This window comes from Tachypleus tridentatus, chromosome 10, assembly GCF_004210375.1.
Source record: "Tachypleus tridentatus isolate NWPU-2018 chromosome 10, ASM421037v1, whole genome shotgun sequence".
Lineage (NCBI taxonomy): Eukaryota > Metazoa > Arthropoda > Merostomata > Xiphosura > Limulidae > Tachypleus > Tachypleus tridentatus.
The window spans coordinates 183,165,248-183,181,384 of NC_134834.1; the positions used below are offsets into that span (position 1 = coordinate 183,165,248).

The following is a 16,137-nucleotide window of genomic DNA, read 5'->3' on the forward strand; positions in this document are numbered from 1 at the left end:
AATGGTCATATAATTCGTTATAAATGCAATTCAAAATAAATTCCACATTTATAAACTGTATTTAAACTCCTTTAAAGCTTAATGTAAATACTACTATGAGAAATTGATAAGATAATGTTAATACGTATTAGCTAAGATAATGGTGAAAAAAAAGTGAATATTTAACATGAACAAAGCATTTATGAGTACTAGTGTGGGTAAGACGGCCCCGTATGAATGTCATCTTACTCTAAGCCATTTGTTACGAAGCAATCAAAACGCTTCAAGTGTTTTGTTTTAGAGAGGTATTTGGGTGCCTATAAGTCAAAGGTGAATTCAGTAAAGTGAAATTGAGAAGCATCGATTTTTGTGATCGTGAAAAATTTAAAATACTTACTCTGTATTAGGATTTCAAGAAACATTCATATTCGCGTCCAGGCATGTATATGCATGAGATAACGTGACCAATATTTTTATATAATTCCCACACTCCACAACTGTTGACACAATGGAGTAGCTGCTCCACCGAAAGGAACCGTTTTATCTCACTTTCCCCCCCACAATGAAAGAGGGAAATATATTTCTCTTCATGCGAACAGCCGAGAATAAGTTCAATTAAAATAATTGGGTAGTGTTGAGAGAGTATCGTACACACGAGAGATACATTAAAATTGAGGCACGGTTAGATCAAAATTAGGGTTTGAATTTTTTTTTTACACAAAGCTCCACAATGAGCTATTTGTGCTTATATATGTTCACTACAGGGATCGAGTCCTGCCATTTAAAGTAATGCACAGTAAATACTGTGATAGTCTTAATTAACTCCAGTACTGCGTAGTTCCACAGACATAGATTTTACCGGATATGTAACAAACACAATTGATTGTCATATGTCATAACAATATAAACACGCAATTTTGTGCTGTGTGCGCAAATATCTTTTAAGTTTGTTATTGTTAGTAGATAATTGTATTCGCTTCTACAGAGTTATAAAACATTATTTCAAATAAAAAACTGTCACATTGAATAAATATAATTAATAATGATTCGTATACATTAAAACAGTAAGAAAGCACATAATTATACACTGTAGAAAATATAGGAAGTGCTTTAAATAGTTTACTAATATCCTATGAATAGCGAAACTTAACAGAAGCCAGACCACTCTCATATCAAGTAGCTCTATTTTCATCTAAAATTACCACGGGTTTGAAATATTTATTACTTTTTTACCTGCCACTTGTCTTCTTTTTTTCAATTTTGTTTGGGTACCTCGATGTATCTGTTGAAAGCAGTATTTCTCGAAACGTCGTATACTAGATACTCTACATGGCCAGTCAAGTTTTTCCAGACCACCCTCGGAAAACCATGTCTATATGGACCTCGTTTTGTGCACGGGGGCATTGTCATGCTGAAACAAAAAAAGGTGGTCCCTAAACTGTTGACACCAAGTTGGAAGCTCACAATTCTCTGAAATGTCAATGTATGCTGTAGCATTAATATTTTCTTTAACTGTAACTAAAGAGCCTAGCCCAAACCACGAAGAACAGTCCCATACCATTATTCCTCCTCTACAAAACTTTATAGTTAGCACTATGTATTCAGACAAGTAGCGTTTCCTTGGCTATGCCGTGCCGTTAATAGCGAGTTTCAAAAAAATTAAAACAGAGAAAAAACGCCAAACACTTTCCCACGCCCAAATTTATAATTTTCTTTAATAAAGAAGTAAGCCTTGTGATAGTAAACTCTCGGTATGTTATTAATATCTCTACATAGTTCTTGTGAAAATGACACTTCTATCAGGCTCTAACCAGTTCGTTTATTGGGAAAAGCTAGAAATATTTCCAAGTATCTATCGGATAGAATAAGTTGGCTTATTATCTCCAGTTTTATGCGAGTGCCAAACTAACCATGCACAGGTCTCTTCGGGATTGTGGAATTCTTAGCGTCAAGATAATGAAGTTCTAAGACAACTCCGTGTAATGTTATTGGAATTCTTTGCTCCTTGTTGTTGCTGTATAATACAAACTATTAACCCTTTCTGAGTATATCAGAAAATTTAGTTATGTTCACCTCATTTCATTTGTAGTTTTGTTTTTGTCTTTCTTCCAAAATCATCCCGAATTTTTATCCTCAATTTTGTCTCGTTTGGCAGATGTCTTTGTGATATCCATATGGTATTAAATGTGTTTTAATTTTATGTTACGTAGTTTTCGACGTAGTTTTTATATATCTTTTTTTCTCGAAATGTTTTTCCTAAGTTTCTTGAGCACCCCGATATAAAAGACCAAATAAAAATAATTACGTTGTGCGCTGATCATCAACAAAATTGCACTTTGCCATTAACGTGATCAATTGCACTTTTTCATTAACGTGATCTATAACTGACCATGTGTTTCTGCATTATTGGCAACAGCTCCAAAAACGGAATCATATAATACCCTTCATTTGGTTCTAATTAATATTTTAAATAAGTGAAGTGACAGTGAAATCAGTGAATGTCATCTTCCATTATATATCTTATTTCGACAAGTGGTAATGGCCTGCAGACTTAAGTAATAGCACATGTAAAATCTCAAATTAAGAAGGTGTTAATGTAGGATGTTCCATAGCATCTACACAGTTTTTCTTGTTAACGTTATCTGATGAATTATGGTAACTCTAACGAACGTTCCCCGCTGGTACAGCGGTACATCTACGGATTTACAATGCAAATATCAGGGTTCAATCCCCCTTGGTGGACACAACAAATAGCTCGATGTGGTTTTGCTATAAGGAAAACACACACAAACTTTGACGAGCTCATGAGATGAAAAGAAACATATACTTTGTTCCAACGAAATACAAGAGAGTCTTTTATCGATTCTGTATGAATAACAACCCTATGAAATAGTCAATATAACACCTACTGTACATATGAGTTTTAGTTAAATCAGTTGGTTGATGTGACTTGTCAGGGTACAAGTTTTCGAGTTTGCGTAAATTAAGTTTGATAAATATTTGTGTAAGATTATTTAAACATGGAATATGTATACTGATTAACCGCCACCATATTATTGAAGCTCTCGTACACATTTTCTGAACAGTCTATTAAGCAAAGCACGAATCGCTACTGCTTTCAAAGGATATTAATTAAACATAGTTTATTTTAATGGCTATTCAAAGTATCTGTCAGCAGTTTCTCTTGAGTTGTATTCCTTTACGTGGCAAGGAGATCTCGCAGAGAATGTTCAGTATTTTCAATTTACCTCCTCTGGAATCTGAACATCCACCCACGTGTTTGCTGTGCGTGGCAATCAGTGAATGGAAAGAAAGAATCCTGGTGGTTGATGGCGTCTGAGCTATATACGAGATCCGTCCCTAATTTAGCAGTGTAAGACTAGAGAGAAGGCAGCTAGTCATTACCACCCATCACCATCCATTAGGCTACTCTTTGACCAACAAATAGTGGAATTGACCGAAATCTTATAACTCCTTCACAGCTGAAAATGTTTGGAGAGACGTGAACCAATAACCCTCAGATTACGAGTCGAGCGCCATAACCACCCGGACATGTCTGGCTATATATGCTGAAATATTGATTAAATAATTTCGGAATGTTGAAATTAGCTTCCTTATTTTGCAGTCAAAAGAATGTGTGCGTGTGTTGTAGTGGATAAAATATATTTTAACATTATTTCTATGAATTTACATCAATACCACTATGACAATATATAAGTATGTAAGCCCAGATTATACTGTGGATTTAATGGGTTAGCAACCGAATATGTGCGTCTATCCTCTTACCAACAGAGTCGCAGGTTGGACCTGTGGTAGAGCTAAAGATATCGGAACTGACGTTACGTGCGACACCACGAAATAATTTTGGTACTCCAAACTATGGATGTTTTACAACAGTGACAGCCGATTCCTTAGTGTACATGGTCGTGAATTATTGGGAGCATCCGTCTGACTGGTTTCCCTCTGATTAATAGTTTAGAATTACTGAAACTACGGCAAATAGCTTTACATCACACACAAAATACAAATAGGTACTATTAATAGATGACATTAGATGTAATGCTCTAATCAACCTTTCAATTCGAGAATCATTATTCCAATATAAAAAAAAACTTGTGAATAAACGTCTTTCTGATATTAAAGTATATTGTGTATGATATTATTGTAGATGCTGTTTGCATTATATATATCTTTGACTTGTAATCTGAGGGTCTCGGGTTTGAATCCCTGTCACACCAAACACTTTCAGCCGTAAGCACTTTATAATGTGACTGTTAATTCCACTATTCGTTGATAAAGGAATAGTCCAAGAGTTTGCCGTGGATGGTGATGACCAGCTGCCTTCCCTCTATTCTTACACTCCTAAATTAGGGACGGCTAGCGCAGACAGCCCTCGTGTAGCTTTGCGCGAAATTCAAACCATATGTTTTTTATTCCTTTGTAATTCTGAAAGGAAACAAACCTGTAATTTTAAATTCTATTTCAGTTCACTGCACTCAATTTATATTCAAATTTGAAGGAAACCCAATTATTTTGTTTTGTTTTGAAATATTGTCGAGGAAGATGAACGTTTGCACTTTTTACATCTGTGAAATAGTTTGGACATTATCCGTAAAAAAAAAAAACTACTACTTCATGAAACTACATAATTTGTTTATAGAATAGTCCAAGTTTAATGTAATAGTATAAAATATTCTCATATGGTAACATTAGTGATTGTAAATTAATTTGGTTGGTTGGTTTGTTGTTGTTTTCTCTACGCAAAACTACACAATGTACTATCTGCGCTCTATCTCGAGCGGGGAATCGAATTTTAGGTTTTTAGTATTTTAAGTCTGAAAACTTATTGCTGATCCACAGTGGGAGAGAGAAGCACTACTTTATGGTACATAGTATTCCATCTAAACAGCAATGAAAGTAAGTTATTCCCTTATTCTAGGCCCGGCATGGCCAAACGTGTTAAGGCGTTCGACTCATAATCCGAGAGTCGCGGGTTCGAATCCCGGTCGCACCAAACATTCTCGCCCTTTCAGCCGTGGGGGTGTTATAATGTCACGGTCAATCCAACTATTCGTTGGTAAAAGAGTAGCCCAAGAGTTGGCGGTGTGTGGTGATGACTAGCTGCCTTCCCTCTAATCTTACACTGCTAAATTAGGGACGGCTAGCGCAGACATCCCTCGTGTAGCTTTGCGCGAAATCCAAAAACAAACAATCCTTATTCTATAAATACGTTGAATTTTTGTATTCATCGTTGCATATATCTACAATAATTAGTTTTTCTAATTAAGTGAACCTAGTGATAAACATGCTTGTTAAACAAAAGTCTCTGCATCGAATTTCATCGATTTTTGCGATTACGATTTGTTTACATCAGAAAAAAACATTGAAAGGATTTTCGAGATTGATAGATAGTCTTAAATTGGATTTAACTTTAAACTACGTACGAAACTCGGAACTTAAATTGGATTTAACTTTCAATTTCATGCAAAAGTCGGAACTTAAATTAGATTTAACATTAAATTTCAGACGGAACATGAACAAGGACAAAGTCAGTAATCATCATTAAATTTATAAGAGGAAGACTAAAAAAATGGAATATTGACAACAGTTATTACATAAAACATATTTATTATTATTACTTTCAATATTTAACAAGCGATTTTTCAGTCTAGTTATATTAACAGAAGGCTTAATTCTGCAGAATTACCAATAATTTAAGAACACCATAACAATCTGAATGTAACTCCAGTCTACCTTCTTTACATAAAGCGTATTTATTATTATTACTTTCGATATTTAACAAGCGATTTTTCAGTCTAGTTATATTAACAGAAGGCTTAATTCTGCAGAATTACCAATAATTTAAGAACACCATAACAATCTGAATATAACTCCAGTCTACCTTCTTTACATAAAGCGTATTTATTATTATTACTTTCGATATTTAACAAGCGATTTTTCAGTCTAGTTATATTAACAGAAGGCTTAATTCTGCAGAATTACCAATAATTTAAGAACACCATAACAATCTGAATGTAACTCCAGTCTAACTTCTTTACATAAAGCGTATTTATTATTATTACTTTCGATATTTAACAAGCGATTTTTCAGTCTAGTTATATTAACAGAAGGCTTAATTCTGCAGAATTACCAATAATTTAAGAACGCCATAACAATCTGAATGTAACTCCAGTCTAACTTCTTTACATAAAGCGTATTTATTATTATTACTTTCGATATTTAACAAGCGATTTTTCAGTCTAGTTATATTAACAGAAGGCTTAATTCTGCAGAATTACCAATAATTTAAGAACGCCATAACAATCTGAATGTAACTCCAGTCAAACTTCTTTACATAAAGCGTATTTATTATTATTACTTTCGATATTCAACGAGCGATTTTTCAGTCTAGTTATATTAACAGAAGGCTTAATTCTGCAAAATTACCAATAATTTAAGAACACCATAACAATCTGAATGTAACTCCAGTCTACCTTCTTTACATAAAGCGTAGTTATTATTATTACTTTCGATATTTAACAAGCGATTTTTCAGTTTAGTTATATTAACAGAAGGCTTAATTCTGCAGAATTACCAATAATTTAAGAACACCATAACAATCTGAACGTAACTCCAGTCTAACTTCTTTACATAAAGCGTATTTATTATTATTACTTTCTATATTTAACGAGCGATTTTTCAGTCTAGTTATATTAACAGAAGGCTTAATTCTGCAGAATTACCAATAATTTAAGAACACCATAACAATCTGAATGTAACTCCAGTCTAACTTCTTTACATAAAGCGTATTTATTATTATTACTTTCTATATTTAACGAGCGATTTTTCAGTCTAGTTATATTAACAGAAGGCTTAATTCTGCAGAATTACCAATAATTTAAGAACACCATAACAATCTGAATGTAACTCCAGTCTAACTTCTTTACATAAAGCGTATTTATTATTATTACTTTCGATATTTAACAAGCGATTTTTCAGTCTAGTTATATTAACAGAAGGCTTAATTCTGCAGAATTACCAATAATTTAAGAACACCATAACAATCTGAATGTAACTCCAGTCTAACTTCTTTACATAAAGCGTATTTATTATTATTACTTTCGATATTTAACAAGCGATTTTTCAGTCTAGTTATATTAACAGAAGGCTTAATTCTGCAGAATTACCAATAATTTAAGAACACCATAACAATCTGAATGTAACTCCAGTCAAACTTCTTTACATAAAGCGTATTTATTATTATTACTTTCGATATTCAACGAGCGATTTTTCAGTCTAGTTATATTAACAGAAGGCTTAATTCTGCAGAATTACCAATAATTTAAGAACACCATAACAATCTGAATGTAACTCCAGTCTAACTTCTTTACATAAAGCGTATTTATTATTATTACTTTCGATATTTAACAAGCGATTTTTCAGTCTAGTTATATTAACAGAAGGCTTAATTCTGCAGAATTACCAATAATTTAAGAACACCATAACAATCTGAATGTAACTCCAGTCTAACTTCTTTACATAAAGCGTATTTATTATTATTACTTTCGATATTTAACAAGCGATTTTTCAGTCTAGTTATATTAACAGAAGGCTTAATTCTGCAGAATTACCAATAATTTAAGAACACCATAACAATCTGAATGTAACTCCAGTCAAACTTCTTTACATAAAGCGTATTTATTATTATTACTTTCGATATTCAACGAGCGATTTTTCAGTCTAGTTATATTAACAGAAGGCTTAATTCTGCAAAATTACCAATAATTTAAGAACACCATAACAATCTGAATGTAACTCCAGTCTACCTTCTTTACATAAAGCGTAGTTATTATTATTACTTTCGATATTTAACAAGCGATTTTTCAGTCTAGTTATATTAACAGAAGGCTTAATTCTGCAGAATTACCAATAATTTAAGAACACCATAACAATCTGAACGTAACTCCAGTCTAACTTCTTTACATAAAGCGTATTTATTATTATTACTTTCTATATTTAACGAGCGATTTTTCAGTCTAGTTATATTAACAGAAGGCTTAATTCTGCAGAATTACCAATAATTTAAGAACACCATAACAATCTGAATGTAACTCCAGTCTAACTTCTTTACATAAAGCGTATTTATTATTATTACTTTCTATATTTAACGAGCGATTTTTCAGTCTAGTTATATTAACAGAAGGCTTAATTCTGCAGAATTACCAATAATTTAAGAACACCATAACAATCTGAATGTAACTCCAGTCTAATTTCTTTACTTATGCACAATATACTCTCTGTATCATTTTGAAATTTTTAAGAATATTAATAATTTATGAAAATAACTTCTGAGCATTTTTCCACAAATTTATCTATTTATATAAACTATTCAGTCCGCCTTCCATGAAGGAACTGATTTATTTAGTTGCAATCACGACTTTAAAAAAATGTTTAGAAAAATTGCCAAAGCTTTTTCTATACGCATCATAAAAGATACACGACTTGAAACTGTATATTTTTAGTTTGTTTTTCACAAGTGTTGCTGTAAGATATGATATAAAAATTACAATATTGGAATATACCTTCATGCCTGATTTTAATATCACTATTCTATACATAAAAGTAACAAGGCAAACAAATGGTCGTGTAATGTTTGTGTTTTTAGACGACTCTTGACACCAGTAATATTTTCGTGGAATATCTTTATCTTTAACTCAAAAGATAAACGTGTGTAAAATTTTATATAAGATTATCCCACTTGATTTGTTCAAATGGCTGCTCGAAATATAATAAAATTATTTGCTTTAACTCTAAGAAGTTAAACAAATAATATAGTAAATTAATAAAGAGTACTTTGATTTTTTCCAGTAATTACATAAGTTCATTTTTTTTGTATGTGTGTAATAACAGGATATTCTAAATGGCGTTTATAATTTAGCTCTTTTAAACACTTTAAGATTTTTAAGGTATGTTCAACCGAATAATGCTATAGATTCTAATATTAAACAGCTAATCATCAACTTAAGTCAGCTGTGTGTATGTGTAAAATAAATGCGAACTTTTATGTAAACCGTTCTCGAAATGACTAATTTTTTTTTATGGAAAAAGACGAACTCCAAGTGAAAATAGTTACGTAAAATGGTCTTGGCCAAAATCTCTGCATATTTTGAAAAAAATAAGATTTTTATTATTAAGATTGAATACAAATAGTTAACATTGTCAGACTGAACAATACATATTATAGTAAACATCTATATGTGTAATTTGTATAATGTGACAGATTATATATACATCATGAACGATTTGTTAGAACAGCAAACAATTTTATCAGAAACCTACAGAAATATATGTAATTCACCTATCACAACGATACTTTACTGAAACATATATATAAAGATAAAATATTATATCAGATTATAAAAATAGCACTTGTAACTTCTTACCAGTTCATATTATACATTTAAAACTTTGTTGGTCCTCTAATGACCTCCAAAAGTACACGTGGCATGATGTCGTTGAGACTGTTGATGTAATCTACCGTGATTTCATCCCAACTTGTCACAAGAAGGCGCTGCAACTCAACTACAGTCGCTGTTTTGGGGTCGTGGTAGTAATTTGCCCATTTATGCCCAACAGTTCTCAAAGAACTGAATTGCATTGTGGAGACTTTACTATGTCAATCTTATAATGTTCTCTCAGTTGAGATAATCCTGTACAATAGGCGCGTTGTTGGCAGTGTAATTGTCATTCTGGAACAGAATGTTATTGTCAAACCTTGCCCTAGCATATCGGAGACATATACTCTTCATGTGGTATACGTAGGTGGAGCAACTGACGTTTCTCTGGAGGATATTAATAACAGTTTTACACCATGATAAATAGTTGCCCAAGCGTGTACTGCACCATCTCTTGTGTGATCAATGTAGAAAATGAAATCTTCCATCATCTGTTTACTAGGCAAACAACGAACTCTAATCTTACCATCAGTTTAAAAAGCCGGGAATAGGTCTCACCTGAAAAGATGGCATATCGCCAGTGTCCTAACCGTAAAATGGCACGATGTCTTGCCTAAGTAACAGAGTGAAAATGGTGAATTCTGATTAACATCGGTTTGCAAATAACCCCTCTTGCAGTTTAATATTCACTGTTTTTACAAGTAGGCTGTAATGAATGTGTTCATGCCATTGCTGTAGTAAGATGTCGCAAGACTTCTTTTGACCTTGATGTGTTAACCTGATAAAAACCTAATCACATCGGGCAGTAGTTTTTCCATTTCTACCAGTATACGTTCCATGATAAAGTTTCCCTATAGTTTGATGGCATTTCAAGATTCAAGATAAAGTACACTGGAAAGTATCTTACTGTTCTCCCAACGTCTGTATGGTTCAAACCAGTTGTTACTACTATTTTACTCAATAACTACTCCACGCATGTAGCTAATAACATTAGAACTGTTTGTAAACATGTTGGCCAAGACTGTAATGTTTTACCTCATAGAACAATAGATAAGTACTTTTATGACTTCTTTGTACAAAAATGGCTTTAAAACGAAAGCTTTATTGTTTTCATTAAGAAATTATTTGAATCAAATTTGAAAATAAAATAATAAGTCCTGTTCAATATTTATTTTACAGTTACAAATGATTGGTTATAACTCCGACCTTTATCCAAATATGACTGAAACTGTGAAGGTACACAAAAACCAAGGATTGGTTGGTCTTTCCGTTATGATACAGGTAAGAATATTTCATTGCGTGTGTACAAAACATTACAAACAGTGTTAGTATTGTATACAATATGAAAAATTCAAAAAGTTTAATTTAGAACATTCATGATAAATTTAACATAAACAAACGAAAGACCTTTTCTGTGTTTATAAAGTTAACCAACAAAACCATGAGAGAAAGAAACGAAATCTACGTTTTATTTTGTGAGTTTCATTGTTTATGTCCTTAAATTTAGCGTCGACCCATCGGCAGAGGAGCGGTCTTATATACTTGTTTGTTTGTTTTGAATTTAGCGCAAAGCTACTCGAGGGTTATCTGCGGTTATCGGCCCTAATTTAGCAGTGTAAGACTAGAGGGAAGGCTGCTACTCATCACCACCTACCGCCAACTCTTGGGCTACTCTTTTACCAACAAATAGTGGGATTGACCGTCACATTATAACGCCCCCACGACTGAAAGAGCGACCATGTTTGGTTCGACTGGAATTCGAACCCGCGGCCCTCGGATTACGAATCGAATGCCGTAACACGCTTGGCCATGACAGGCTCGTCTTAAAAACACTAAATATTTAAATGTAAAAATAAAAGACATAGCATAAACATATATTACTAAAGTAAACGTATGTGCGACACTCAGATTATGATTCGAGTACCTGAACCATCTGACCATTCTGGTCTCCTATAATACTAAATATGCACAGTAATTCGTGGGTCGCGATTTCGAAGCTCCGTCACACCAAACCCTTTCAGCCGTAAGGACGTTATAATGTGACGGTCAATCCCACTATTCGTTGGTAAAAGAGTAGCCCAAGAGTTAGCCATGGGTGGTGATGACTAGCTGCCTTCCCTCTAGTCTTACATTGCTAATTTAGGGACGGCTAGCACAGATAGCCTTCCTGTAGCTTAACACAAAATAAACAAAAAAAAAAAACATTATAGGAGATATCCACGATCTGTAGCGTATTTACATATCGAATCTCCAAGATGCATTTTTTGTTATATTTCGGATGACGTGTAGTAACTTTCAAGTGTAGATGACGCCTAAACTGAATTTATTCTGTAACAGTTACGAATCAGACCACTCCAGTGCGAAGCTTTCCTTTTCTTAGGCCATAAAAGAAGTCAAGACGAATTTTAAACTCGCGAAAACTGTAACAGTGAAATGTGTAATTAGAGCAAAAAAGAAACAGACTTCTCCAAGATTGGCTACTAGTTACACACCGGAAGTAGTGACGGAAAGTAAACAATATTTTACAGAAAGTAACCTAAAGAGCATAGTGACTTATTGCAGCTAAACATACAGCTGAACAGAAGTTGTTTATATGTGACATATGTCTGCAAAGCTCTCGTCAATTTGTCACAGTCCTTCGACTGTACGACATTTTAAAATTTATAGAGAGTAAACCTTTATTGTTCTCGCAATTTACGGCTATGATGGTAAATTAACATCTAGAGGCTAACTTCTCTACAAAGATTGAAAGCCAATAGCATAGACTCCAACAAGACACAACATTCAGACACACACCCAAGTCAACGTGACATGTCTTCATAAGATGCAAATACAAACAATAATTCGTACCATACGCAATTCGCAGACACTTCTTCTTCCTAAAGTATGTAAAAGAATAAAAGAGTGACAGTATTGAACTCTAAGAGAAAAAATAATTCTCCTGCAACTGAGAGTTTGTTGAAAAACAATGTTTGATAACCAGACTCACCAAACAGAAGACCAAACATTGTAGAAGATGGAGCTGTAAGGAAAGACACCCATTCTTGCATTGTTACCATAGGTCGTAAATACTCCCATGTACAGCTGATTTAAGTAGTAATCGACACAGTGTAATAATTGTTTGTTTTGAATTTCGTGTAAGACTACACGAGGGCTATCTGCTCTAGCCGTCCCTAATTTAGCTGTGTAAGACTAGAGGGAAGGCAGCTGGTCATCACCACTTATCGCCAACTCTTGGGCTACTCTTTTACCAACGAATAGTGGGATTGACCGTCACTTATAACTCCCCCACGTCTGAAAGGGCGAGCATGTTTGGTGTGACGGAGATTCGAACCCGCGACCCTCGGATTACGAGTCGAACAGTGTATGTAATATTTACACTTTACCCGAAACGCCATTTATCTATTTCAGTGTTCTACAACCTCGGGAAAATTTCAGGTTTATTTTCGAATCTCACCCTTTATTTTGCTTTATTTAACTATAAACCTCGTATAGTTTTGCGCGAAATTCGAAGAAATAAATCGTCATAGTACCTGCGCTAGTCGTACATAATTTAGAAGTGAAACACTAGAGGGAAGGCAGCTGGTCATTACCATCCAGCGCCAACTCTTGGGCTAATCTTTTACCAACGAATAGTGGGATTGACCGTACCATTATAAAGCCCTCAGGGCTGAAAGGGCGAGCATGTTTCGTGGGACGGGGATTCGAGTCAAGCGTCCTAATCACCTGGTCTTACGTAAAAGAATGGCTCCAAGCTTAGTACATCAGTTTTGTTTGCTATTATGAAACTTATTACCGGCGTGCCATATTTACTTTACTACAAAAGCATTACGAGCGATTGATGGAATTACATTGAATAAAAAGGAGGCTTATCTTAATCGTCCACCAGAAATACGGTTCAAATAATCACAGTTTTTATCTCGGTCTTCCGCCAAGCTTTGAGTTAAAACTATCAAAAATTTGATCTTACAGTCACATGCGTTTAAACCACCACAAGATTTAGTCGTCCACCAGAAATACGGATTAAATAACCACCAGTTTTTTTTTCTCAGTCTTTCATCAGAATCTGGGGTCAAACCACTGTCCGTTTTTATTTCTATTGATGTGCTTGAACAGTGGTTTATGCAGTTAAACTATAATAAAATCAGTTACTGAATTTTGGATATGTTATGTTGAAAAGATCATTGCTAGCTCTACTACGGAAACAATACATAATGCTAACAACAAACGGCCCATTAATGTTAATGAGAATTACATTAAACAACTTTGATAAAGGATGTTAGGCTAAATTTAAGATTGAACACAGGAAGAATAACATATTAAAGCGATTAATTGTCCAAATAGAAAATGGAAAATGGGGAATTTTGTTCATTTCTTTTTGCATCTGTCTGTAAAGTACAGAGTCGTTAATGTACAGGGTAACCTCACCCTATTGAGTGTAGATAGTATGTTGAATTCTCTGCCATACTTTACGTCCATATACATGTAAATATTTTCGTAAAAAAAATCGGATAATTACTAAATAACAAATACTAATTATTTCCTAAGTTATAGAGTCTGGTCATGTAATTGGTATTATTCGTGCGCGTTCCTATTTTGTCTTTAAGGGTTAACATAATATAAAATGTTAAACTTGCTTGCTTTAAATTATTCAGACTTGTTGAAGACTCAGTTAACGTATGTTTAATCCAATTATATAGCTGATCAATCTATTCCACGAGCTTTCATAGAAACGTGAAATTTAACCAATTATTGGATTAATTGCAGTTTTTGCAATTAATTTAACAGATTAACGAGCAGAGGTGGTGTATTACGTGAGGAAGAAAGATAAATTAATTAATTATATAATTTATTCCCACTTTAGCTAAAAGAATGCAACACTTATGATGAAGGCCCGGCATGGCCAGGTGGTTAAGGCACTCGACTCGTAATCTGAGGGTCGCGGGTTCGCATCCCAATCGCGCCAAACATGCTTGCCCTTTCAGCCGTGGGGGTGTTATAATGTGACGGTCAATCCCACTATCCGTTGGTAAAAGAGTAGTCCAAGAGTCGGCGGTGGGTGGTGATGACTAGCTGCCTTCCCTCTAGTCTTACATTGCTAAATGAGGGAGGGATAGCGCAGATAGCCCTCGTTAAGCTTTGAGCGAAATTCGAAAAACAAACCAAACCTTACGGTGATGTGCGGTAACTTGAAAAGACAAGCATTTCAACACTTATGAATTTGTTTGTTCAAATGTAGAAATCTGTTAATCTTACCTGTATTCGCAGCTTTTTGTCGCAACTGTTATTATTATTTTATACAAGAATAGAACTATTATTTATTACAACAGTTTGTTAAAACATTTCGTCCTGTTTACTCTTTGAATCACCAGCCATAAAAGAAGACATAAGGTTAAATTATTATCTTTATGAAAGCCGCCTGTAAGTGCTATATACTATGACTTTAGAATGTATTACTATATACAGAATGTTATGTCTGTATGACATAAAATCACACGAGTCCAAATCTACGCAGAAGAGTTGTGAGCTATTATCTCAGCAAATTTGTTTGATTTATATGAAAATGTAAATATATATATTAATCTATAAAGAGAAAACTTAGTTTGCTAGTTTTTCCTCAGAGCTTTGCTCTTGGAAAGCGATAATGGTGGTTCCTGTGTTACGTCGTATATCAGCACATATAAGTGCGTCAATCTTGAATAACGTTTTTCTCTGATATTTTATTAGAGCAACAAGTATTGTATAAATGGTATTAAAAATATTTATTATTCCTACATAGAGGAAAATTGTAATTTATGTATGACTTACTGATATTTTTGGTGTGTCTTAAGCGTAGGACATTTTAATCAAGAACTGTTCAAAGTCCTCAACGAGATGTAAAAAAAAAAATTAACTAATTTCTTTCCCTCCGACTCGTGGTGTGCTATTGATAAATATATTCACATTTTAATTGTTTTTAAAAACTTTACGAGTGGAGCTTTTATATTAGACTAGCAAGTGCACTCATACTCTAAACGGAAGTTATGTGATTGATGGTTAATGAAAGGTTATCTTAAGACATGAAAAGTTGTTTCCTTTGTATATAATATAAAAAAAAACACTTATATAAACAGCATAACACAAAAGATTAAACCGCAACTTTGAATTTATCTCCTCATGGACCCAACAATTGTACCTTCATGCCAAATTTGGTGAAGATCCATCAACAGGGGCGAAGTAGTGGCAAAAAAAACCGCGAAAATACTCTTAAAAGCCACAGAATGCAAAACTGTACAATTTCTGTGTATTTCTCCATGAACCTTCACATCAGTTTTGGTTAAGATCCATCCATACCCTGCGAAGTATTTACGTTGACATACAACAGACAGTACTATAATATTTATATACATGGCGACCTAAGAATAAAGAAAAAAGTTCTCTTTGACAGAAAACGGAGGCGAAACGAGAAAATCGTGACCCCTATTGAAAATCTACATGCACACAGGGTAAAAATTTCTCAAAGTTGGGTATTGCATATCACGTAATAAAAACATTTTTCCAATATCATTAAAGCAAGAGTTCCATTACAGTATAATTTACTTTAGGAGCTCTCTGTATCGTCTAATGGCAACACAATAGTGACGGATGATTAATAAAAATGGAAAGTATTGATGAATCAGGAGAAAGTCCTTGTATTTTTTCGTTGTTTTAGTGCGAAAATATG

At 33.8% G+C, this 16,137-nt stretch overlaps 1 protein-coding gene across 1 annotated transcript in view; it reads left to right on the top strand.

Annotated features, from left to right (window-relative positions):
- LOC143231076 (carbonic anhydrase-related protein 10-like) overlaps positions 1 to 16,137 on the top strand; it is a 168,792-nt gene that overhangs the window by 100,735 nt on the left and 51,920 nt on the right. The window contains exon 5 of the mRNA XM_076465612.1: positions 10,614 to 10,715. Coding sequence (XP_076321727.1) covers positions 10,614 to 10,715 — 102 coding nt within the window. The remainder of the gene's footprint in view (positions 1 to 10,613; positions 10,716 to 16,137) is intronic.